The sequence below is a fragment of the Pecten maximus genome, chromosome 19 (genome assembly GCF_902652985.1).
Source record: "Pecten maximus chromosome 19, xPecMax1.1, whole genome shotgun sequence".
NCBI classification, from domain to species: domain Eukaryota; kingdom Metazoa; phylum Mollusca; class Bivalvia; order Pectinida; family Pectinidae; genus Pecten; species Pecten maximus.
Genome location: NC_047033.1, coordinates 9,595,825 through 9,623,268, shown reverse-complemented (window position 1 = coordinate 9,623,268; position 27,444 = coordinate 9,595,825). Strand labels below are relative to the sequence as shown.

Here is a 27,444-nt window from a genome sequence, read left to right as displayed (position 1 = left end):
GTGATCATGATGCATTTCTAATTTCTATCAAGGAAATCATCACCACCCCCCCCCCCCCCCCCCCTCTGAGACCGGAGTGCTTGTAGAAAAGTCTTTAATCTTTCCTTTCATTATTGATTGACAGATCTGAACTAATTCAACATCTTGATTGTGACTGGGTGGAGACCATCAGTATACATTGTATGACCACCTGTGATAGGTCCATTTATACAAAGTTAATTAGTTTAGTATGTTTGGTTTTGTATTTCCTACATATAAACTGTAATAACAACAACACTAATATCAATCAATACTAAAAAAGTGGGAAATGAAAAAAGGGCTTTATAGCTTAATAGTGGAGATTAATTATAAGTGCTTTATATGATTAATCAAATAGTTATGTACCGATGATCCTAAAAACAACACTCTCCATCAACAAAAACTTGATATTAAAAACAAATACGTATACTTATACATCTAAAATGTAAAATATTTGAATACTCACCAAACACATGAAAATTATTTTTTCCTGTAGTTCTGGTAAGTTCTAAAAATATTTTCTTTCCTAATTACTGGAAACATCTTTAATCTTTTTACAATTTAAACGGTGATCAGCTGATTTAGAGAAAACCTTGACATGTACAACTCTAGAACTGTATATATGTTTAACCAAAATATGATGACTTATTATGTAACATGTAGTCTCCAATGGTCACTGACCACGTACCATAGTGATCTTTAACGGTGTGACCATGCAGCACCATATATATCAGTGGAGCTACTGTGTAAGTGTACATGTAGACTTACCTATCTAAACTTATGTCTATATTCATGTATAACTGTATGCTTGATAAAACATTAAGTTTGTATATGATATGAAACCTACAACCTTGGTATATACATGTATATTGATCAATTATGGACCTTAGATGAGGTCAATATGGTGATATACTGACCTAAAGCAGAATCAAATATTAACCCAGGGCGAAACCTGAGGTACATCTGGTGTAATATTTAAGATTCTACATATGAAGCCCAGGCTCAATATTTTAAGATTCTACCATGTTGGTATAACCATATTGACATATATTTAAATATTTGTGGCGAATGTTTGTCATGTTTCAACAGCGTGAAAATATATTAACACTAAATATAAAAGAAGCTAGTCAATATTCAATATTATACTAAGGGGAAGTAATTAACAATTGATCTATTTTTAGAAACACTTGTAAGTCAATATAACTTTTTATCAGGAATATATTAATCATGTGATGCTATCTTTGCCAATCAGAAAGAGTGAAAAACATTTTATATTAAAACTATACATGTGTTAAATAATATAAGATAGAACAATGAAGATAAACAGCTGTCACACACATATAATTATGTACATATAAAAAAAATAATAAAATGAAGATTTAAGAAGCTCCCTTATTTTACTAGACTGGCTACACCAGCCATCAACTTTTTGTTTTGTGTTTTGTAATGAATTATACATACTTGAATCATATATATGAACTTTGAACTATTATCAGATATATATATATGTATACAATGTATATATTCATGATCAATTAGTTGAAATCAATAAGTCATGATTTTTTTAAAATATTTATCAGAAGACAGGGTGTAAACTCTACTTCACAGCACTTTAGCCATTTTTGTGGTTCCCTGACTATGGAGTAATTATAGGAGTCTTCCTTTGTATATACATATATACTGTACAAGAATAAGTATATTTTATCACAAAAACATTTCATTTTTCAAGTATATGTACAGGTAATATATATACCTGGTAATATATACACGCTGACCCAAGTTTCATCAGGATTTGTTAACTGAAAAAAAGTCCATTATATAACATTTTCCATAAGGAATAAAAAGCATTATTGGGTTAAACTATAACAGTATTAACAAGCAAACTGGGCATTGTTTAAGAAACACGTCCCCTATACTTAGTCCCCTATACTATACTATACTGGCCCCTGTTAATATAGTACCAGTAACGTTAACCTTGACCCAAAACCCCTGAAACTCAAATTTTTCTGAGATACTATTATAGACCCTTATAATTGTGTATAAGTGTTGATCAAAATCCCTCAAGAAATGAAGCTGCTAGGGTGCTGATAATCTTAAACATTACATAAATATATACAGTGTATACATATGTACAAGACGGATGGAAAGAAAAATATTGTCTGGTTCCACCAAATGTACGTTATTAGGAGATTAAAGTCTAAATTTTGCATTTTTTGATTTTTTTGATTTTTTCATATAGGTAATAGCTTAAAAAGGTTCACAAAATAAATCCCTCCCGAAAGTTTAATACTAAAATTTTACACTAGGGGCCAGAGAGGGACTTGTTCGAGGATAAAAAATACAGTTAGAAAATATATTAGTTCAGGGATTTTCTTTAAATTCTTTAATGCTTTCCTGTGGAAAATTTTAGGCTAAAGAACTTCCCCATGGAATTATCATTGATGAAACATGGGCTACATGTATATATATATATATATATATATATATAAATCTTCATGGAACTAAATTCAACTATAAGATGACATATATAAATAATATTTTAAATATGTAAACATTCAACCTTAAACATGATGTACAAATCCATCTATCACACGTACAGTGGTTATACATATATGTACCAGTTGAGTAGGATTGTATATGAAGAAATTCCTTCTAAAATCAGATTTTATAATTTTTTTTTAAATACAGTAAAAAGTAACGTTTTTAAATGGAATATTTTAAGCACGTTTTGATGGTATTAACCAGACTGGCTACCGAAAATATTCACTATTTTTGAAGTTCCAAACGAGACCAACTCTCCTTCACAAGTTTCTGATTAAAGACGTTCTGGTGTGTGTCTTTAAGCAATTCTTCATATTGACAATATCTTCGAACAGAGTCATATATACTCTTTTTTGGATGTGGTTGAAATTCAATGTTTCTGAAGTGCTTGATGAGTGTTGATGAGAGAATTACATCCAAAACATCATATTCACAGCCCCCACAGTCCATATTCAACAAATCAACATCGAAAAATCCTACACCCATCTCTACAAAGAAATCCCTCGCATTGACAACTTTTACAATTACATTTCTGTTTGCATCCGTAGACATATCCGGATGGTTGTCCATCTTGGCTCTGTATACATCATTTTTCGAAGCAAGTCCAAAATTAAAAATCACGACGTTAGGAATGCCAGTGAATTTTTTGACAAGCTCCTGATAGAAGTACGGAACTGGCTCCAAAATGACGGTGAGACGTGGCTTGTATCGCTTGATCAGTTCCTCTGCAGACTTGCCTCCGAGGTCGATGATGAGACTGTTGGAATTCAGGTAGGAATGTGCATTTAGATATGCTTCAGAGTCCATCACTTCGTTTGGGGTGGAACTCTTGGCATTCCGATAGGATGTGATGCACTCCGCGACCCGATCACTCTGTACCAATGTCAGAGACCTGTTAAGTCTCTGAATCAGCGTGATGTTTGATAATAAGGGAGATAACTTAGCTGGTGTAAAGGGCTTGGATGTGGTTTTTAGACGCTCTGTGTAGTCCTTGTAGTTGAAGATGATCATAATGAAGACAAGGAAAACAAAGAATGCGTAAGCGTCCCGGTACTGCATGCTTGGGCCCTCTCTGAAACATAATAGGTACAATGTCAGAATGGTGAAAAACTGTAAACTATAAATTATTTATTTTACAATAATTGCAAAACAAGCTACACTGATTTATATCAATCACTCTTGTTGACACGTATGAATCATGCCAGGGGCCTTACTGAGGGAGGAAACCTGTATACTCAAAGCAACAATCAGTAGTTCGGCAAGTGACCTCCACATCTATTTGAATTATGCCTTAGCAAGTGCCCTCCAGTACATCTAAGTATGCCTTAGCAAGCTAAGTGCCCCCCACATCTAATTATGCCTCAGTAAGTGCCCTCCACATCTAAATATGCCTCAGCAAGTGCTCTCCACATCTAATTATGCCTCAGCAAGTGACCTCCACATCTAAGTATGCCTGTTCAGGATATCAAACCTCATAGCTCATGATCAAGTGAAAGGGTGTCTTTGTGAGGCAGTGACGGCATTAATTACCACTGTATGTACCACTCATCAGACCAGACATGTATGTTACCAGTGGTTACAGGTGGAATCTGTATGTAATCTAATGTGGTCCACATTACATTACATACAGATTCCACCTGTAACCGTTACCACTTACCACTGTATGTACCACTCATCAGACCAGACATGTATGTTACCAGTGGTTACAGGTGGAATCTGTATGTAATTTAATATGGTCCACATTACATTACATACAGATTCCACCTGTAACCGTCTTGTATGAAATCTGTAAATTCCACCAGTATAAAATCTGTAAATTCCACCAGTATAAAATCTGTAAATTCCACCGGTATAAAATCTGTAAATTCCACCGGTATGGAATCTGTAAATTCGACCGGTATATAATCTGTAAATTCCACCGGTATATAATCTGTAAATTCCACCAGTATAAAATCTGTAAATTCCACCAGTATAAATCTGTAAATTCCACCGGTATAAAATCTGTAAATTCCACCGGTATAAAATCTGTAAATTCCACCGGAATGGAATCTGTAAATTCAACCAGCATAAAATCTGTAAATTCCACCGGTATAGAATCTGTAAATTCAACCAGTATAAAATCTGTAAATTCCACGGGTATAGAATCTGTAAATTCCACCGGTATAAAATCTGTAAATTCCACCGGTATATAATCTGTAAATTCCACCGGTATATAATCTGTAAATTCCACCAGTATAAAATCTGTAAATTCCACCGGTATAAAATCTGTAAATTCCACCGGTATGGAATCTGTAAATTCCACCGGTATGGAATCTGTAAATTCCACCGGTATGGAATCTGTAAATTCCACCGGTATAAAATCTGTAAATTCCACCGGTATGGAATCTGTAAATTCCACCGGTATGGAATCTGTAAATTTCACCGGTATATAATCTGTAAATTCCACCAGTATCAAATCTGTAAATTCCACCAGTGTTAACGTTGAATCAGCTGTAATTTCCACTGGTATATGCATGGAATCTACAAATTCTACCGGTATGGAATCAGCTGTAATTTCCACTACTGCTATGGAATCTAAATTCCACTGATATATTGAATCTGTATATTCCATTGATATGGAATCTGTAAATTCCACCAGTATAAAATCTGTAAATTCCACCGGTATGGAATGTGTAAATTCCACCAATGTGGAATCAGCTGTAATTTCCACTACTGGTACGGAATCTAATTTCCACCGGTATATTGAATCTGTATATTCCACCGGTATGGAATGTGTAAATTCCACAAATGTGGAATCAGCTGTAATTTCCACTACTGGTATATGGAATCTAAATTCCACCGGTATATTGAATCTGTATATTCCATCGGCATGGAATCTGTAAATTCTGCCGGAATATTGAATCTATAGGTTACATTGGTATGCAATCTGTAAATATCACCGGTATGGAATCTGTAAACAAAGTATAATATCAATGTGTCCAATAGGTTAGGCATACAAGCCATGATATTATTAAGCAGTGTTGATACAAGCTTTTATCAAATAGATAATTTCTGATTACAAAACACTTATGATCAATTTAGGAAAAAAATGATTGTATTATGACAAGAACCACAACAGTATACTCGATGTATAAGTATGTGAACGAATGGGCAAAAACACATTCCTGCTGATCATGAGTGGCCTGACAGGAACTGAACCCAGGTCTCCAGCATGATAATCCATGGCTCGATCTACTTAAGCTTGTAGCCTATTCCTCCAGAAATCACACAGACTGTATTTAACACTGTGTACAAGCCACACCAACCTGCTCCTTTCACACATATAAACATATTTGTACCTTTTTCCATGTGACAATTCAAGTCGTAAGCCCTTTTGGTATGTTTGAAGCTGACATTTGAACCACTGGTATACAAACAGACTCCGTAAAAATCTTCCAAGCAAACCCATGGGAACAAAATTCTGTTTAGTAGAGATTTGTTAGAGAGTAAAGGTGTATGAATCTTCCCCATCAGCCAGACAATCACTATTACCACTAAGTTGAACCACTGACCCTGTGTGCAGGACTGAACTGTTCACAATCTCATCTTTATTAATATCAGCTTGATAACATTGAAGTAATTTGTTCTCACATTATTTTTGAGACCAATGTGTCTGAATAATTAACATTTGGTATTTCTAACCATTCATACGATAATTTTGAATCCATTATATAGAATTTTAGAGCTGAATATCAATTCTTTAGTCTTTAAATATATATCGTACAAGAAATATTTCAATTGCGAAGCTAACCAGGCTATGACCTGTCTGAAGGAGTCTGCTCAATGATATAATACACCCATGTGACCTATAGTATATAAACACTGTCTATCATTAAGTTGATGCACTCCTGTACATCAGTAACCCCAATCAAATAATTTTATCTTTAAAATTCATATACCGTATTTGTGTCAGTTGGCAGTTTCATAAATGAGTAAAATTAGTACAAATTGTAATTGTATATCCTGAAATTTTCAGGACCAGTAAAATCATTCCTGAAAATTTCAAAATGGATTTTATCAAGAAAACTATGGAGGTATCTATATATAGATAAAATATTTGGTTAAATATGGTATTTATCAGTCACATTCTAGTGTGATAACAGAAACTGCAGGGCCAATTGTCAAAGTTTAGTTAGCATAATATCTATTATCATAGCATGCACAGTGAACAGTTTGTGTAAACACAGACGCTAATCCTACGACTATGATTAATAAAACTGATGAGAATTCATGGAATTACCTATTAAAAACTTCAAGAAAATCAGAAATTTTGTCAATTATATCTCTGCATGAATTATCAGGATTAAAATTTTGCACCTGGTAATTTCATGACATATGTAACAAAGATTATTATAATAGTTCAAGGCCAGACTTAGCTTCATCAACCTTCCTCATTTGTGTTTCTATACAAGAGGCCCAATGGGCCTGCATCTCTCACCTGGTATTCACTCTTTCTCTCAGTTAACAAAAAGAATTAGGATGTTGTTGGATGTTCATGAATGTAACGTAGTGAGAATGACCATCTAGTTTTTAATTAGATTGCGAGTCCCCGGGAACCTACCAGACCTTATAGCTAATCAGAAGAAATTATAGTTGTACAAGTGTTTTAACAAATTTGATTCCTGTGACCTTAAATATCAGTCAATTAAAGCTGACTTTTTACTCTTTTTTTTTGTTGGGCATTATCCCCGGAACCTAACAGCCAAGTATTAGCCATTCATTTAATCAGGAGAAGTTGTTTGATTAAATGTTCCAACAAATTTGACCTCTGTGTTTCAAGGGCCAATTATAAGATCATTTATTTTTGCAAAGTTTGCTGGTCATCATCCCATGGCTAGAAAGCTATGAGACAAAATCATGTTTTAAGATCAGAAGAAGTCATTGGAATGTTTTAACATGTTTGACCCATGTGACTGTGAATATGGGTCAAGGTCATTCTTTTCGCAAACTCTGTGGGACTCCATATCGATGATATCTCAGCAACCTACCAGCCAAATATAATGATTCGGGATAGACATGGCTTAATTCAGTTTAACTATCCAAATCTCATTATCTCATATATGATGAGCTACAGGAAATCCCTCCTAGCTTAGATATATGTAAGTATAATTGAAAAGTATATATGCTTTTGAATACAAGTACATACTTTTTTCATGAAAATTAAGTATATAGATGAGGGCATTCAGTTGACTCTTGATTTTAGAAATTTCAAAAGTCAAATAATTATTTCTCAGAAATCTGAAAGATCAAAACATAGACAAATACATAACTAGATATATGTCCCTTCAATCCCAAAAGTCACATGATCAGATATATGAATATGAGGAGTCTTTATACATACTTTCTACTTTCAAGGATCTACTGGATCATGATCATTGTACATGTATGCTTTTAATTATAGAAGTCTTCCTGATTTTGCCATTATCAATATTGCTGTCAGACAATACAAAGTAAATGCCAATTACTACAATGTTGCAAAAGGTTGGGTAACAAAAAACATTTATCACGTAAATCATACTATATATGTAACTGGCCCATTCTACCAGGTAATATGGTTATATATATATATGTAATAACACTATTGTGTTGTCATAATTTATAAATTATAATGTTATAACGCCACAGTAAAATTTATATGACATATGCACAATAGTGCAGACCCTGCAAAAGACAATCTTTAACAAATTACTGCACAGAATCGTGTATATATATATATATATATCAAGCATTGCTACAGACCAAGTTTACATACTGCCTGTAGTGCCACATATATTGTAATATCACTTTGCTTTGCAAAGAACAAAGAAAATCTTACCTTAAATTTATACAGCTGGAAATTAAATCATCTAACCTTTATTTTAGGTCAAGCGGTTTTAAAGCTGGACTTTTCTAAACTTTCTAGGCCAGATTTATTGGTTGTTTGGTGTTTTTTACTCCCCGGTTCAGTGAGTTGTACTTGATAAGTCCTAATGCTGTCTATATCCTTCAACTAATCAGCTTATATTTTATAACTCAATCAAAAAAATCAATAAAATATTTTATTATAGTGTCACATGTTAATATATACACATATCAATTACAACTTTTCAAAATACATAAAACTATATCAACATCCAGCCATTACTGGCTTACGAGACACTTTGTGTCATTAAAACTATATTTCATCAAATACACAGGGACATGCATCTAAAAATATTACATAGACTAAAAGCATAGAATACTACTAATATACATGTACATTTGAATAGATAAGAAGACGCATTATTTTAAAAACACTCTTCTTCTACGAAGCATTAAAAATATTGTTTTACCTAATAAATACTGAATATATCTGAATTATCCATTAATAAATTAAACTTGTTATTGCAGTGTTCCAGCTAGGTCGGGTTAGCAGGGCGCGGCGCCCTGCCCCTAATTCAAAGTTAGAAATGCGCCCCGCCCCTTTTCCTGTAGTACTGCCCTTTTTCTAAGTGTCATTGATGCTCATTTTGCCTCGTATACTCTAAATCCGATTTGCTGAAGCCATGCAATATACAGTCAGTCAGTCACTAATTGGCCACATGTAACACTAGTCCCCTTACCTGTGTTTAGACCCTTATCCACGGTACTGATGTACGCTGCCCGAGGCAGTGATCGGTCAGCTGGGGATCGAGATGGTGTTTTAATAGATTCATTTAACCGTGACGAGTCGATACTGACGATGGGATCGGTTGGTAATCCAATTAAATCATAATCACGACGGCTTTTTGAAGATTAACAAAGTAATGATAATGGATGGAAATGTTGTTTTACTTATGTAAACAACTTTTGACAAGACCGAAAAGAGCCGCACGTTTGTCGTAAAGTTATCCCATGAGCACGTGTGCATTGGCGATCGATCTATATATCTTTGAAATTTTCTTCACGTGACAACACGAAATCCTTCTGGTTTTAACCAAGCAACTTTTAGGTAAATGATCATGAGATCACTTTCCAGTGATTTTCCAGTAATCAAAATGAGCTTTCGGTTGATTTTATTTGATGAAGTTTGGCGGGACGCCGGAAATGGTTCGTTGTAAATGCAGATGTCGCAAATTCCTTGTTGGATTGCGGATTTCTATACAAAATGTTTATTTTTCATAAATAAATAAAGGACATATAAAAATATCTTCTCATGTGAATAATGGTTGCAAAAGTTTAGTTTATATTGTGTTATTTTCGTATCAGAAATGCCGACTCTGCATTAACTGCGGGTCATGTGATAGCCAAGTGAATACATTTCTAACAACACGCGGGGACCGTTTGTTTACGAGAGCAACGGAACAAATGTTTGATCAGAAACTTGCGAATCATAACCGGCTCTAATTCGTTTACCATTGATATCACATTCTTTAAAATTTTCGCAGACGCTTTCCATAGAATGAAAAAGATTAAGTCTTATAATTAGATCACTGTACATAGGACATTCACACAAAAAGTGAATTTCATTTTCTACACTGTTTGTACAAAATACACAAAATCGTTCGTTTAAAGGAGTTTGAGGTATACTGAAACGACCAGTCTCGATCCTTAAAGGAGCACTACCACAACGTAACTTGGTTAGAACGCTACGGTAAGGTCTAGGCATGTACTGTTTAGCATAATGTTCTGGTTTGTGGTCTTTCTTAAACTTCCGGTAAGTCCGTAACTTATTACCGTACACAAGACCACGATCGTTCCAAATTTGTCCGAACCAGTCACTTTCGTCTTTTTGTTGAACTTTAAGTTTAATGGCGTTTACAGTGTGATAAGTGAGTCCGACGGCAGATTCCAATAAGTTTTCTATACTGTATTTTCCCCCCGAGTTTCACTACCCGCGCGTCCCACGAATCACGCCTTCGCATGGACCAGTTGTGAATCTTTCTTAGTAACTAGTCAGGGTTAGCAGACTTCACACGACAGTAGAACCTGAACACTTCAATCCTCTGTTTGCTAAGGGTAGACAACCAGCCCATGTCACCAATGACGCCGGCATTTGACGTATTCTTTGTCGCTCCAAGAAACACCTTGATTGCTCTGTTTTGGACGTTGTTGATTTCTCTACGTTCAGCCTGACCCCAAATTGCAGAGCAATACAGTAGCACTGGCTGTACTAGGCTTTCATAAAGTTTTGTGAATACCGAGTACGTCATTCCACCGGCACGGTAAAACTTTGAAATAAGAAGTCCAAGGGCTCGACTTGCAGATTTTGATAGTTCTTGCACTGCTAGCTTCATATCAGCATGTTCGTCAAACCAGAGGCCTAAATATTTATATCGATCCATGCGTTCCAAAGAATGGCCATTACAATTAAATGCATACTGGGTAGCAGGTAAGCTCCGAGGTCTAAAATGTACTATCTTTGTCTTCCCAGAATTCACGGATAACCGCCAGCGTGCGCACCATGATGACACTATGTTCAAAAGCGATTGTAACTTGTCTTCTGATGACGTCATTAGCACAATATCGTCAGCGTAAAAAAGACAACTCAGACTAACGCCGTCTATGTCGATTCCTTCACCGGAGGAGTTCAGCTCCTCAATTAAATTGTTTATATAGAGCGCGAATAGCGTCGGTGAGGCTGGTCCATTTTCCACAAAAATTGTGTTTACAAACAAAATCTAAGTGGATGAAATTGGCCTTTAAATGCATGCTGAATGTCATGCCTAGTTAACGACCATGATAGAAACAAGATGGCTCTCTTATTATATCCATGCCTGATATTGCCAATTTTTTTGTTTTAATTCGATCACATAAGTCTTTATCAAATGCTTAATATATATTTTGCAAAAAAATAGGATCTGATAGAAATTGAAATTTATTTCATATTTTCACTTTTATTTTGATAAATTAGTGTTGTTCTGATTAATTGATGATTAGTCATTTTACCTCTTTGACTAATCAATCAAGATTCTTTGTGATTCGGATCATGGTTTGATTATATTATAAAACATGGAGATTTCAGGAGTTATTAAGATTTACGGCCGATTTCAAAAATTAAAAGATGAACAAAATCACCAGTAAATATCAATCAAAATGCATTAAATCATTTTAAAACAAATTTGTATATGTCTTAAAACATATTTACAACATATTTCTCCCCATTTTGATTAATGTTTTTATAGATATTTCCTTTTCTGTTAATTTATTATATAAATATAATGATTTATCAATAATTGATCAAGCATCAATCGTTTAAGAAATTGTGATGATCAATCATAAATTTTAAAGTGATTCCCAACACTGTACGTTATTTATTATGACTGTGATAAACAGTATCTTAACAATTACTTTGAGTTTCCTCTGGCCCTGACACCAGACTTGGACATTCTGACAGAGACGGATCTTTAATTGACATAAGACTTTGACATTCTGACAGATGAATTGTCTGAAGTCAGGATCTAGGTGTCTGTCAGAATGTCGGGGTTGACAGATATATGTCTGGTCAGACATTATAATCAGCCAGAATGTCCAAGTCTGTCAGGGTCAGATCTTACTGTAAGTTAATATAGTAAAGCTGTCTCCTCCATTCCCATCCCATATACACTGTAATTGAACACAACAGTCTGTTAACTTAACTATTTTTTAAACAGTATCTACCCTGGTAGATTATAGAGGATTTAATAATTAACTGCTTTGGGTGATCTCGTGGTACTGTAACTATTTGAAATATTATTTCCCCAAAATGAGATGTTAACTATACATTATCTCTTAATTCATTACTTTTGTTTCTCCTCAATACCGGATCAAGGACCCATGCATTTATAGCCTTTTACATTGTAATAAAGCATATCTCGGTAATTATAAGGCTTAATTTTCCCCAGCAAGCTAGTCGAGAGGAAACTGAAGTTTGTTAATTTGATGGATCAGATATTTCACCTGTGACATAATAGTTATTATGTAACAAAGAAATCTTTTATGCATTCAGTGATTTGTTAGTTTTCTAACCACAGCATAGCTGGTTTAGAGATTTCTTCAAATGTTCACTACACAGTCACACTACTGTAATATTATACACTGATACAGTATAACATTATTCTTATGTGTCCAACATTAAGTTGGCAAATATATGTTTGATCAATGAAATAACTGATATCAGGGCATTCAGGTGACCCTTGATTTAAGGAAATTGAAAAGACATATCCACATTACAACATTTCTGTGAATCTGAAGGGTCAAAACAGTCAAACAGTGCCGTAATCTCAAGTCAGATCTCGTTAGGGAATCATAAGCATGCTCTCAGTAGGTCTACTGGATGTACTGTATGAAGCGTAATCATATTCAGCGATATATGTGAATGATCGCATCATTGTTCAATACTTACAATTAATAATAAAACGTCAATGTCGTACGATCTTCTTTTCTGTAAATAGATTATCAAGATTCGACTCGTAACAGTCTTGTTCAATCAGACCCTTTTTTCTATGCACATCATGCGAAGTAGTCTCGATCAACAAGGCGCTTACTTTTGCGGTCCAAACGGTTTGACCGGTGTTGTTCGTTTATGAAATAAAGACGGACCCGGTGCTTTTATATTGTTTTCAGACGAGCGTTGACAAATACTTCTAAGGCCTGTATTAACAATCGCAGGTCCGTCAAGATATACGTTTGAAATGTTTCATTAAAAAAAATGAGGAATCGGTTTGTCCGCATAAACGAACAGGCCCCAGGCCAGTTCCGCTTTTATTTCCGATTTATTTATCGGATAGTTTGTCCTGCCAACACCCAACACTATTACAAACGCAATATTTCTGCTATAACTTATAAAGGAAGATATCTTTTTTCAATATCATTTATTGTAAAAAAAAAAAGTATTTTTAACGAGCAAAAATAACAAAAATAATTAAGAAATAAAAAAAAACGTGCTTAAATAAAAACGATTTACAGCATGATACAAAAATTAGCTAACATAAAAGTTACTTTGGTAGAAGTTAACTTTTAAAAGCGAATTAAATATGAATAGTAATATATAGTCAAGTTCATCTTGAATGTACTACAGAAAATGTGAAATGAATAAACGTGCACATTCACCATATATATATATGTGTGTGCGTATAGAAGAGCTAGGCAACTAATGTGGGGATCGAGTGGGATGTTATACATGTACCTGCTATTTTGTCTAGGCATTGCATTTCAGTATGGCAACACTATAAAAGCGCCAGTCGGTGATACATGACGCTTCCTATAGATTCGACTGAAAATATCGGTGTACCTAATGAGTGACCAGGGAGTGTCCAGGGACATTTTGCACGCCCAGGAATTCGTTAATGAAGATTTTTCAATAATTTTTTCTGTAACATACTTATGAGACCATTATCTAACACCATGCAAAATTTCACTTCGATCGAATGATTACATAATATGGAAATGCACCTCTGAAGTTGCAGTGCAGCGTGCACTCGGGTGTCGGGCGCGCCCAGGAATTCGTTAATGAAGATTTAAAAAAAAAATTTTCTGTAACATATTAATAACATCATTATCTAACACCATGCAAAATTTCACTTCGATCAAATGATTTTATAATACGGAAATGCACCACTGAAGGTGCATTAAAGCGTGCATTTGAGTGTCCGGGGCGTATTTGACACGCCCAGGAAGCCGTTATTGAAGATTGTTTTGATTTTTTTTCCGGTAACATACAGATTATACCTATATCTAACATCGTGTAAAATTTCACTTCGATCAGACGATCGCATAATACTAAATTTTGCCATTAAATCTTACGAAGTTACGATGAAGATGGCCTGTATTTCGGCTGCGCTCGGCACATGTGTACCAGGGAGGTTTGTACAAGCCCAGGAAGTCGTTGATTTATATTTCTTGATTATTTTTTCTGTAACATACAGATTATACTTTTATCTAACATCGTGCAAAATTTCATTTCGATCAGGCGATTGCATAATACTAAATTTTGCCATTAAATCTTACGAAGTTACGATGAAGTTGCCCTGTATTACGGCTCCGGTTGGCACATGAGTGTCCAGGGAGGTTTTTACATTATTAAGGAAGGCAGGAAGCTGGATGAAAGAAGAAGGGAGATTGGCATCATTAAGCATAATTAAAAGGTATGGGTTAGCCTGGGAAACTCTGGACAGAGTAGTGGACATTGGACCACCTAATAGCTGTCCATCTCAGGAAAGATAAGCCCACCCATTTCAAGTAAATCCTAACTTAATTAAAAACTAGAGGAGAGTCACAGAGAGAGAGAGACAGTAGCAGAGTAGCAAGACAGTACGAGTAGCAGGAGAGACAGAGGCAATAGTCAGAAGGGATAACATCAGGAGTAGGTTGTCATGCTGGTCCAAGATTGAGAGAGTGAAGCGAGAGCTAGAAAGGATAACATCAGTAGATTGTCATGCGTGTCCAATATTAAGAGAAGACCAATAAAAGCTGGAACTGGAAATATGACTTGAGCAATAATTCCCTTGACCAGACAGACACTACTAACAACAACATAGAGCGTCTGGTCACACATTGCTGAAAACTTGTTTTCCTTGGAGGTGCGCCGAAGTACGTACCCACGGTAATATTCTTCTCAGCTCTTTGAATAGTAGAGCATTCATGAAAGCGAAGGATTCCAGGTTCGATTCCAAGTGATTATTTAAAACAACTATGACCTTTAATTGTTACACATAAACAATGAGATTACGTAGTATTTAATCTGGCATAATTTCTCATCATGTGATTGTTAAATTAGTATACAATTTGTTTGTAAAGCCTTCCCTCAAGTATAAGCAACCCCGTTTAATTGGAAAATGATTAAACCAAACCCTGTGTAATGACATATTATGTAATTACGTATACGTTCTAAAGATGTGATGTCAGGGACGTATACACACATATACATAAACAAAATACATGGTAAATATATCTAGGGTTACATCCGTAGAAAGTGAGACTACTTGACTGAATTACCTACTACTTGTATTGAACCTATAGCTTTATATGGCGGGATTCGTTGTCAAAGCAGCAAGGTGGATTAGACACTATGGTGGGTAATTTCGGCCATGTCGCTGTCGCATTGGCGCCCACGTCAAGAGAAGAACGACAGTGTGCCATGTGCTAAAAGAAAAACGACAGTGTTCCATGTGCGAAGAGAAGAACGACAGTGTACCATGTGTCAAGAGAAGAACGACAGTGTGCCATGTGTCAAGAGAAGAACGACAGTGTGCCATGTGACAAACGAAGAACGACAGGGTGCCATGTGACAAGAGAAGAACGACAGTGTGCCATGTGACAAGAGAAGAACGACAGTGTGCCATGTGACAAGAGAAGAACGACAGTGTGCCATGTGCGAAGAGAAAAACGACAGTGTGCCATGTGACAAGCGAAGAACGACAGGGTGCCATGTGACAAGAGAAGAACGACAGTGTGCCATGTGCGAAGAGAAAAACGACAGTGTGCCATGTGACAAGCGAAGAACGACAGTGTGCCATGTGACAAGCGAAGAACGACAGTGTGCCATGTGACAAGCGAAGAACGACAGTGTGCCATGTGACAAGAGAAGAACGACAGTGTGTCATGTGTCAAGAGAAGAACGACAGTGTGCCATGTGACAAGCGAAGAACGACAGTGCGCCATGTGACAAGCGAAGAACGACAGTGTGCCATGTGTCAAGAGAAGAACGACAGTGTGCCAGGTGACAAGCGAAGAACGACAGTGTGCCATGTGACAAGTGAAGAATGACAGTGTGCCATGTGACAAGTGAAAAACAACAGTGTGCCATGTGCCACGAGAAGAACGACAGTGTGCCATGTGTCAAGCCAAGAACGACAGTGTGCCATGTGACAAGTGAAGAATGACAGTGTGCCATGTGACCAGCGAAGATCGACATTGTGCCATGTGCCAAGCGAAGAACGACAGTGTGCCATGTGTCAAGCGAAGAACGATAGTGTGCCATGTGCCAAGAAAAGAACGAGTGTGCCATGTGCCAAGAGTAGAACGACAGCGTGCCATGTGACAAGCGAAGAGCGACAGTACTAGTGTGCCATTCAACGACACGCGGATTAAACATTGAAACCAGCCACCACAGGATAGTGTACTCCACATCATGGCTTTGTTCTTTACAGGTTGATATTCTCAAATAGTTTTTCTTGTTTCAGTTCCCCGATAGGCATTTTGATTTTTGCAAAAGGTTTTGCCCTTTCTTTATTTCAGTATTTGATTTCAAATATTTTTCGACCTGCTATTACTTTTAAAAACAAGAGCCCAATGGGCACGAATCGCTCACCTGCTATCCAGTGATCCTTTTCATACATAACCATAATTAAGAACAAGTATATCAGAGACCATATATAAAATTTCAGGGCCTCGCAGTTATTTGAAAAGGCGTCCTTTTGAAATATTTTGGCCAGTTTAAACTCTTTCAAACTTAAACTATGATCGAGGTCATTCACTTGAACAAACTTTCTAACCTTCATCCAAGAACGCTACAAGGCAGATATAAGGTCTCTGGACCTTTCAGTTATTGAAAATGAGTCATGGATATATTTCAGCCTATATAACTACTCTCAGCTTGAAAGGGTCAAGGTCATTCATTTGAACGACTTGGTAGCCCTTCACCTCAGCATGCTACAGACCCAATATCAACTCCCGGGGACTCTTGGTTATTGAAAAGAAGTTGTTTAAACATTTGAGTCCCTGGGCCTCTTGGGTTATTGAGAAGAACTTGTTTGAAGATTATAGTCTATTTGACCCATGTGACTTTGAATGTAGGCCAAGGTCATTCATTTGAACAAACTTGGTAGTTCTTCAATTCAACATGCTACAGACCCAATATCAACTCCCTGGGACTCTTGGTAATTGAGTAGAGGTCATTTAAACATTTTAGCCTATTTGACCCCTGTGACTTTGAATGAAGGTCAAGGTTATTCACTTAATAAACCTGGTAGTTTTTTTCCCAGCATGCTACCAACCAAATATCAACTCCCTGGGCCTCTTGGTTATTGAGAAGTAATTTAAACATTTTAGCCAATTTGGCCTCTGTGACCTTGAATGAAGGTCAAGGTCATTCATTTGAACAAAATTGGTAGCCCTTCACCCCAGCATGCTGCAGGCCCAATATCAACTCCCTGGTACTCTTGATTATTGAGAAGTTACTGTGACCCTGTGACCTTTAATGAGGGTCAATGTCATTCATGTGGCCCTTGAACTCAGCATGCTACAGACCCAATATTAATTCCCTGGGACTCTTGGTTATTGAGAAGTCGTTTAAAAGATTTTAGCCTATTTGACCTCTGTGACATTCAATGAAGGTCAAAGTCATTCATTTAATAAACCTGATAGTTCTTCTTTCCAGTATGCTACAGACTCAATATCAACTTCCTGGGCCTCTTGGTTATAAAGAAGAAGTCATTTCAACATTTTAGCCTATTTGGCCCCTGTGACCTTGAATTAAGGTCAAGGTCATTTATTTGAAAAAAAATGGTAGCCCTTCACCCCAGCATGCTGCAGGCCGAATATTAGGTCTCTGGGACACTTGGTTATTGAGAAGAAGTTGTTTAAATGGAAAAGTTGACGCTGGACTGACAGACAACGGATGTTGTGGCATGGCATAAGCTCAGGTGAGCTAAAAATAATACTGTACATGCATAAATGTTTGCTAGGTTATATCAGAAACGTATATATTACAAAACTGTCTGGTGTCACCATGCATCGCCAGGGTGGTGTTCTGTCCAACATCCAGACTCCCCAAGAAGACCACGTCTCTCCTTGAATGACCTTCCTGGACGACATTTTGATTAATTATTAAGAAGTATTTTGTTTGAAAATATTTTCATATTGGCGTCTGACGGGTGTATAAATTGTTCCAGCTTATCTATTTTTTTTTCTGTGGAGACGATGATTCATTTTTTAGTGATGTCAAAAAAAGAATAATGGATCTTTTAAAGGTCATAGAAATTGTGTGTCTAAACAATGCCAATACAGTGTCACTTGAGTAAGACAGGGAGGGGAAGAAAAGGTAGCGTCCAGACCGGGACTTGTACCCGGCACCCTGGAACTCTAGCTATAGATGGACGCTTCAATTATTTGAACTACATACATTTTTTTGTATACCTGTCCACCGTTTGCATTTTGCTACATTCCACATTCCTGTAACAAAGTCTTCAACCCCAAAGACACACACGACACCCTATACCACCTCTTTGGGTATCTAGTTGGGTTCAATTGTAACAGAACAAATATGCAACGACCAGACCAAGACACCAACCTAGATCCTCTGAACTCTAGACAGACTTTCTAGCCATTTTAACTGTCTGGCCACCTATGTTTAGCCAAGTCCACATCCACGACAGATGTATACGTCCCTGATCATGGTCACAAATTTGGCACCACTGGTTCATGTATTTCAGCAATTTTTCTTGCCCCCAATAAAAGTCGTCAAGCTTCAGTGATTAGGTCAAGATCAGGACCCTTTAATTTCTAACCAAGGGTGAAAAGGTGATTATAGGTCCCCAAGTAAAAAGACCTTATAATCAATTACATTATCATCTTTCTGTGAAAAAAGATAATCCATGCAATGTTTATACATTAGTTTTTCTTCAGAATGTGTGATTCTGATGAAAAGTAATGAAAATCAAGAGATTCATGCATTTTTTCAAAATTTGGCCAGGCCTCATGTGGCCATGGTGAGTGGCAACTCTTAGTGTTATTTGAATACATGTACTTCTGAAGGAAGGCCAAGAACATCAATCCCTGGCAGTGTTCCTCTGGATGACATACAGCACTGTGCAATAAATCAACAAAATTAAACCATGGATTTTTGGTTTTGTTTTTGTTTAACGTCCTATTAACAGCCAGGGTCATTTAAGGACGTGCCAGGCTTTGGAGGTGGAGGAAAGCCGGAGTACCCAGAGAAAAACCACCGGCCTACGGTCAGTAACTGGCAACTGCCCCACATAGGTTTTGAACTCGCAACCCAGAGGTGGAGGGCTAGTGTTAAAGTGTCGGTACACCTTAACCACTCGGCCACCGCAGCCCCTTAGACTTATTGTACACTTACAGTAAATGTCAAATTAAAAAAAAAAAAAAAAAAAAAAAAAAGCTGTGACACATTGTGATACATACTGTATGTATGGGTATGTACTATGAAATTATTCTGGCAGAAAACTTGACTCTGTTATATTTCCTGAGCACCAGGTTGTCTTGAAATCCTATTGAGAATAAACATGGAAAATGACTGTTTCCCACAACCAATAACACAATCTGGGAGAGAGACCTCACTAAAACTGACCACTGCTAATTTCATCAATGGTCATATTGCTTACAAAATTGAAAACATGAAAGCATGTTTATTTGTGATTACACTTTATATAAACAAATCAGTAAATTAATTCTCATATATATATCACAAATTATTGTTGGATTACTGAATATTTCTTAAATAATATTTGTCCTCATGAAAGGCCTCTGTCTGAGGAGTCGATATATCTCTTTCCGAATGGTTTCAAGTCATGATAACAGTGGTTCCAGGCTAATTTCATGGCATTTGTAGCCCTCTCCTTGTCAAATTTTTCATTCTGCATCATAGATTGCACAGCAAGCTTCCACACACAATTCTATCCAAAGAAAAAAAACATTCAAATTATCCACCTCACTCATCCTATTTTTGCATATGTAATAGATAATTTTTCAATTTTGAATATCGGTTATAAGTGGAAAGTAAAGTAATAAATGGCACCAATAACATATTATTTCCCAATTAGAAATGTGCGATGAAAAATATGAAATTTATAGATGATTAAACAGGTAGTCAAGAAGCAAATATGCTTATCAGATGTCCAACTTCAGCTATTGCTATTGCACACTGGTCCTTTTGGTAATTGGTTATCCGTTTCAGTGACTTCTGACTTTTTCACACAATTAAGACTGTAGATATACTATAAATCAAACTTTAATATCCCAAACTCTGATTACTGGAAGACTCTGCTTAATTCAGAGTTAAAATTCAGTTCCTACAGTAAAAATGCTATAGAAACTATACCTGGTTACCTTGATATAACTTCACTGACTTAAGATAATTAGGATTGACAGCATATAATCATATTCAAGTTATTCTCCTAGTAAATAAAGATTTGAAATTAAAGATGTAGGCGCACAAAGAAATGGTGCAGTCTATGGACTATGAGCTGTATACATTTATGTGGATAAACATATGTTTGTCAAATAGCTAGTCAGTCTTTGGGAGACAGTTTCCGACATATGCTGTCGCATACAGAACTGATATGTTTTCATACCTGGTGGAGTTGTTCTGGGTCACGTGCTCTAGCTTGCTGTAAAAAAAAGAAGAAGAAAAAACACCAATTCAAGTAGTCATTTAGAAAATTTCTTTTTTAGAAATACAGATCTACTTGTTGCAAAACATATATGTGTTGTTCCAGAATTATTCTTGTAGAAGGCCGCCCCGGAAGAGAGGCATTTTTTCTGAGATCCCACCACCCATCAAATATTAAAACATATTTGGTATAAGAAATTCTAAAGAGATAGGACTTTACCCCCACAACTTATTATTCTAATACACTTGCCTCCCACACAAATAAATCTGGAAGAGCTCTAAAGGACCTGTATAACACATGTACAAGAGATTCAATTGATGTACATTGTCAAAAGATCAATCTAGTCTTTTTGTTTCATCTACAAGATGGCTGTGACATAGCCCTCAATTTCGACATATGACATATTCCAAGAGTGCAAAGAAATGTTTAAGACTTATATAGGCTCGCCTATTGTCTAATCCTTTTGTGTTATTAATACAATAAAATTTGTTGAAATAAATTTAAACTTCTTTTGTGATGACTATCAGTCACTTACCTCTTTACGACTAGCCTTTTTATCCAACTCAGGAGCAAGTCTTTTAACCTCATCCTGATCACATCTGAATAGGTTATACGATCGTATCTGAAAGTAGAATTTTTGCGCCAATCATGGATAAACATTTTTTTTATGCAAGTCAGAGGTCAAAATGTAGGTCAGATTGCAGGTTTTATTTTAGATAGACATAGACTCTTTGTAATAGAAAATCTTGTGGTCATGATTATCTCTGCAATAACCATAATTTTGAAATATAATGAATACTTCTCAAGACATCAATTATCAGTCTTTATTGGTATCTTGATCATTTGTTTGTTGGTTAATGTTATGTACCGGAAACTTACCACAGCACATGCTACATGAGAGTCTGTCTTGTCATCATAACCTGACTTGCATACATCAAGTCCATGTAAAAGTTCATGGCGTAATGAACCACAGAATGCAGTCTTCTCATCCTTTATCTCTTCATGGCCAATGATAATCTGTTGAATAATCACACGCACATAAGTATATCTCTGGGAACTAAACGGTAATTAATTAGTGTTGTTACACCTAAATAATGATAAAGTTATTATCTCCCCTAATATTTGTATTATGTTAAAATGTGTCTTCTTTATTTGTTTTTTACCAATTGTACTGAATAGGTACTGTACCATATAATGGAACACAATTGAATCCCCAAGATGGCGGCCGTCTCTACAAAATATATGCTTCAAACATAAAAAGTGATTATTTTCCGTTTCTACAATGTAAGGGATCATGTAAAATCAATGGGTGAATAGTTCCGTCACAAATATAATTTTTACAATTTCATTGCAAATAAAGATTACTCATTTCTTTTTTAACAAAACGTACAGGAGCATCACAGTTCCGCCATCTTTGATCCATGAGGTAACTTTCAGGAAACGAACCATCTGAACCAGTTTGATTCTGCAGGTATGCAGGATTCCATTATGAGTACAACAAATTTGTACTGGTACAATTGGTACGAACCCGATAAGTAACACACACTGATAATATTGTTAGTAATCAATTAGTGTTGTTAGACCTAAACAATGGTATTTTATTATCTCTCCTTAGGTTTTTATTATGTTATAATGATCTCAGTAGCAACTTAGTAACATAATACAATCAATGTGTTACCAAGACAATAACAGGAATAATCTGAAGAAAGCCGATAGAAGGCTTGAAAACTCAAGCAATAACATAATCAACTTTTTTTTGCTTTGAAATTGGCTGAGTATTTTCCTTATTTCTACCTAAATCATCCCTATCTGTCACCATCAGCAATCTTGTTTACAATTTGTGTAAACATTGATAAAGCTTACCATTAATTTCCTTTTAGTAAATTATAGTTAAATTTTTGGACAAAGGCTTCCTGTGCTCTCTAGAAACTTGTCAATTTATATATTAAATGATTGAAAACATTCAAAACACTCCTGTTCTTTTTTCTAAATATCAGTAATGCAGACAAAATTTTCCAATTTTGGGACAGCTAAGATCCAATTTAAAAAGCATCTGGCAAAATCCATTATGTATAGAAATATTACCCTTTCTGATGGTGGACGTGACTTTTCCTCCCTGAGGTTTCCACATCTTCCATGTATAATTTTCTGTGGCTCTTTTAATGGGCTAACCAATAGAATGCATAATTAAACACATTAGGTGATCTGTAATGCCAAAGGCATTTGTGAATTTTATTTCCTTTGCTGTTATGTTACAATTTTTAATTTAGTTCTGTTGAAGTCATAATCATGTATACTCTCCAAATACTACAAAAAAATAGAAACACATTTTCATTTACCTAACTACTGTATCGTACCTAATAAGTGAACTTGCCCCTATAAGCACATAATTTTAGGAAAAGAGGATATGTGCAGTGAATATAAACATGGACTTAGAATTTAGATATAAGATATATATATCCAAGTCCATCTTGAAACCTTTAAAAAAAATCCTTAACTTACTGATTTGCCAATGTAATCTTTAGTCTTGTAACCAAAGAAAGACTCTGGATTGTTTTGGCAATATAAATGTTATGATGAAAATGAAAGAAAAAAAATTCTACCCACTAGATTTCACCTGGAAAATTTAACCTGTACATGATTTTTATGTGTTCATGTACCCCTTTCCTGTTTTTGTAGTTGCGTTTGTTAGTGCGAATACGGTAATCAGAAATTTTCAAACATCTATTCTTGGAAATAAACATACTTTTGGCCTATAAACTTGTAACAACAAGTTTAACAACTACTGAATGTGTGTAAACTTAAGGCTTTTATTTTACTGATTTGAAGAATGTCGATCTACACCTACAAATGTACAAAAGATTGATTTCATGCTTGTAATAGTTTTGAACTTGAGGGTCAAGATTGATGTCTCATATTTGAATACAGTACATCAAATTCATCCAAGCAAGAAATCCTGAACCTAATAATTAATCTTAATTTTTTTTTTTATAAATTTAATTAACACATCTGATACAAACTGTTCTTGAAAGTTTGTCAATGTTTCTATGTTTAGTTAAATCTGAGACTTTCATACCATTAATCTATAGAATCACACACCTGCATTTATAACTTTACGTTTTTTAAGAAGTTGTTGCTTAAGTAGGCCTACAGACATATTTACATTGCATGTATTTGTGTTACAACAACTTACCATCTATTGTTCTTCAGCTCTTCAACTATCAAACCAATAGTCTTATCTGTAATAAAAGGAACATTAGTATTGATTTACACAGTACTAGTGCTACAGGCTGAACTTGTATGGTGGCCTTTTATATTATATATGCTCTCCACTTTTACATTTCAGTAAATATAGTTTTCCCGTTTATTGTCATAATTTCAAATGCCTCTGAATTAACACTTTAAAGTTAAATTTAGCTTTTGTATTCGTAATTGATACCAGATACTTCTTCTATACTTCTACTTCTACCGATTGTTGACCTCCTTCAACATTATGAAGATGCTGTCAATGATCTGCGCTATGCTTAAAGGGAAAAATAAGAAGTAGCACTAAATTATCAGGTTAAAACTATATACATTGAGGACGAAATTAATATTTGTAGGAAGAGAGCTGGGATTTGAAGGCAGTAATAGTGTTTGCAGAGATGAGATCAGGAGGGAGTTTGTTCCATTCGGATATGGTGTTTGGAAAGAAAGATTCTTTACGACAGGTGGTGCGGCAGTGCGGGACTTGATAGGAAAAGGAGTGTGATAGTCGAGTTTGACGGTTTTGAGTGGTGAGATGATTGTCTTTGTTGATGGCAACAAGGCTGTGTGTGATTTTATACAGCATAGTGAGTCTGGCATCCCTACGCCTGCATGTGTGCTTACATCTCATGATCTGACTTGATAATCCAAGCATGTTTTAATATAACAATCCTACAAACGAATTAAGAATTCCCCGAGTTGGCCATAGTGGGTAATTGAAACATTAGCCCCAGTTTTCTCTGGCCCTGTCACCTTTAGGTACACCGCCCTACACCAGACATGGTGACAGGGCCAGAGAAAACTCGGGCTATTGAAACACGTACAATATAATATCAATAATATATCAGCTGTATATCTCTATCTTACCTTCTTCAAGACATCCTGTTACAAATGTCTCGCACCGTCTGAATTTTTCAATGTCTTCTCTTGTTACTTTCATTGTTTATTCGTCCAATGAGTATGGTAGCTAGATGAAGCCAGTTGTACTGAGAGAATGAAATATGCTGGAGAGTACTGTACTATCTTAAGTTACATAACTCATACAGTAACGTTAACGTGACTTGGTTGAAGTACAAACAGATTTAAGAAACTAATAATATTGTTATTATGTGACTCGTATGCCTACTATAATAACTAGTTTATATTTGTCACAACAACATGAAACTTTTGTAAGCCGAAGCACTAGAATGCATTTTATGTAGCCACAAGCACGCGTACGTTCGCTGAAGGTTGTCTGACCGGCATGCGGTTTGTTTTCTGAAGAGCTACATGAGAAGGGGCGTAACTCCCTACAAGAGATAGACTGCCACCGGATATAGGTATTTAATTAGGTTCATGACCAGACTTCCAGTAAATATTAACACCAGGGTGTTTGCGAGATTAGCTATGGTTTTACCTGTGTTTTCACAAAGGCCTACCAACTCGTCCTAATAAACCAAATTGTTGGTTCGTTTACAGCGAGAATAAGTAGAAACTTTAAAAAAAAAATCCATCTCAAAACAGGTAACAGGTATGAAATTATACTTTTCCATGGACAATCATATGACATTTACAAAGGTACTCCTATGCTTGAATTCTAAAAACATATTTTAGATTTTAACTTTCAGTGTTACAAACTCACCTACCCTATGTACAGTAACAACAGACCACTTCAGAGGGGATTGGTACATGTGTCAATGATTTTTTGGTATTCATAATGAATACTCAGGTAAAATACTGATAGCAGTACCTTTCAGACAAATGAATAAACAACTTGTTTTATTTTTATAATGATGCTAGTTCCAGAAATGGCTCTGGATTTTTTTGAAAGGAAATAATTTTTACCATTGGATTGCTAATATTGGGCAATGTATAGGTGAAATACACGGATAGTATGTCCTTGGATTGTAAAAGTGCAAGGTAACCTGAGGTCCACTGCGGGTACAGTATACATTTTCAATGGAATCTTACATAACAACGTGCTTCAGTTTCGTTAAATACCCAATGCAGTACTTCACCAGCAAAACCTGTTTGGAAGTCAGAAAGGTGTCTGCGGTCAAGCATGACGGTGTTACATTAGGATTCACTGAGAGTGTTGTCTCAATAGCCCTGGGCATATATGGCCAGGTGTGATTACCGTAGTTGCTTCGAAAGAAGCCCTGGTTTACAGGTAAAATAAACCTGAACGGAGATTTTTTGTCAGAAGTGTGGACATGTACCTTAATACTCTCCTTGTGTACGAGACCAGGCATTCTGAGTTGACAAATTAAACACGATATACTTGCTATGAGTGCTTGACAGCATCAAATGATTTTATTTTGTTATATTTTTTCTACTTTCCTTCAAAGCAGCTACCTCTGCATATGATATTAAATGTATCCCCTGAAAATGTATCTACAGTAACACCCACATGTATGCAATCTAATTAACTGAATCTAGATGGTCATTCTCACTACGTTACATGAACATCTAACAACATCCCATTGGAGGTCACGTCGGGATGACCTTTTGGATTAGCCAATCAAATGACTACTTCCAGAATCTTGGAAGTGAATTTTATGTGTCCGAATTAGCATGGCTTGCATAATCTTTGTTTCAAGTCATTTCGTCCCAAAAAGCATAAAGCTACATGTATATACATGTACATTATGTGCCGAAATAGGTTTGCTTCCGACGCATGTTGTGACGAAATGTTTTGCTTGATGACATCGAAAAATTGACAATTAGCCCTGAAAGTGAAATACACATCTCAAAGGTCATCATAACGTGACCCAATATGGGATGTTGTTATGTGTTCATGTAACGTAGTGAGAATGAATGTAGGACACGATCTTTACTATTTTGAATAAGATCAGAAATAGAAGTAGACGTTTTCCAGAAATCTTTATTATCTCACTCCATAGGGGTTGAATGGTATTTTTTCTATGCTTTATATGCACAATGTATCTAATATTGACGTAACATCAATGCACAGGCGCCTGCTTCTGGTTAGTATTCATAGAAAAAAATATCCCTACTACTACTAGATATAGTAAGAGTACAGTGTAGGGGGCAATTTTATTCTTTATCCTGCAACTGAAAGTGCATTGTCGGAATACACACACCATATATATTTTTGCTGTCTTCGACAAGGACGGAAAACAGCTGTATTTTAGAATCTTAATTATTTCAATTCGACTGACCTACTTCAAAGTGAAACAACATTTAAAGAGGCTTGCCCGCAGAGAGATCAGAAAAATTGGCTAATAGAAAAAGATGTTTTACACATGACAGATTGTTGGAATTGTTGAGTTCTTCATTTTATTTTCCTTATAAAATGCTGAAAAGTGATATTGAAACCTCATTTTTA

At 35.7% G+C, this 27,444-nt stretch overlaps 2 protein-coding genes across 3 annotated transcripts; both read right to left on the bottom strand.

The window, feature by feature from the left end:
• Positions 1–1,343: 1,343 nt before the first annotated feature.
• LOC117317296 lies at positions 1,344–13,023 on the bottom strand. 2 transcript variants are annotated; one of them, XM_033872083.1, is made up of 2 exons: positions 12,920–13,023; positions 1,344–3,631 (listed from the first exon to the last, which is right to left on the bottom strand). In XM_033872083.1, the coding sequence occupies exon 2, from the start codon at positions 3,616–3,618 to the stop codon at positions 2,785–2,787; it is 834 nt and encodes a 277-aa protein (XP_033727974.1). In that variant the 5' UTR covers positions 3,619–3,631; positions 12,920–13,023; the 3' UTR covers positions 1,344–2,784. The 2 variants fall into 2 exon arrangements, with proteins under 2 accessions (XP_033727974.1, XP_033727973.1); XM_033872082.1 differs by lacking the exon at positions 12,920–13,023 and adding an exon at positions 5,898–6,068.
• Positions 13,024–19,871: 6,848 nt separating this feature from the next.
• LOC117317925 (mitochondrial inner membrane protease ATP23-like) lies at positions 19,872–25,385 on the bottom strand. The gene is made up of 7 exons (XM_033872894.1): positions 24,984–25,385; positions 24,064–24,109; positions 22,956–23,037; positions 21,750–21,887; positions 21,406–21,492; positions 20,832–20,867; positions 19,872–20,153 (listed from the first exon to the last, which is right to left on the bottom strand). The coding sequence occupies exons 1-7, from the start codon at positions 25,054–25,056 to the stop codon at positions 19,992–19,994; spliced, it is 624 nt and encodes a 207-aa protein (XP_033728785.1). The 5' UTR covers positions 25,057–25,385; the 3' UTR covers positions 19,872–19,991.
• Between the last annotated feature and the right edge of the window lie 2,059 nt (positions 25,386–27,444).

Bases quoted from the DNA above. Each gene is read 5' to 3' on its own strand.
- LOC117317925 (XM_033872894.1), bottom strand. From the start codon at position 25,056: ATGAAAGTAACAAGAGAAGACATTGAAAAATTCAGACGGTGCGAGACA. The intron at 24,110-24,983 runs GTAAGATAGAGA...CTTTTATTACAG, and splicing joins AACAGGATGTCTTGAAGAAG to ATAAGACTATTGGTTTGATA. The intron at 23,038-24,063 runs GTAAGTTGTTGT...TCTATTGGTTAG, and splicing joins GAGCTGAAGAACAATAGATG to CCCATTAAAAGAGCCACAGA.
- LOC117317296 (XM_033872082.1), bottom strand. From the start codon at position 6,007: ATGGGTTTGCTTGGAAGATTTTTACGGAGTCTGTTTGTATACCAGTGG. The intron at 3,632-5,897 runs GTACAAATATGT...ATTATGTTTCAG, and splicing joins GAATTGTCACATGGAAAAAG to AGAGGGCCCAAGCATGCAGT.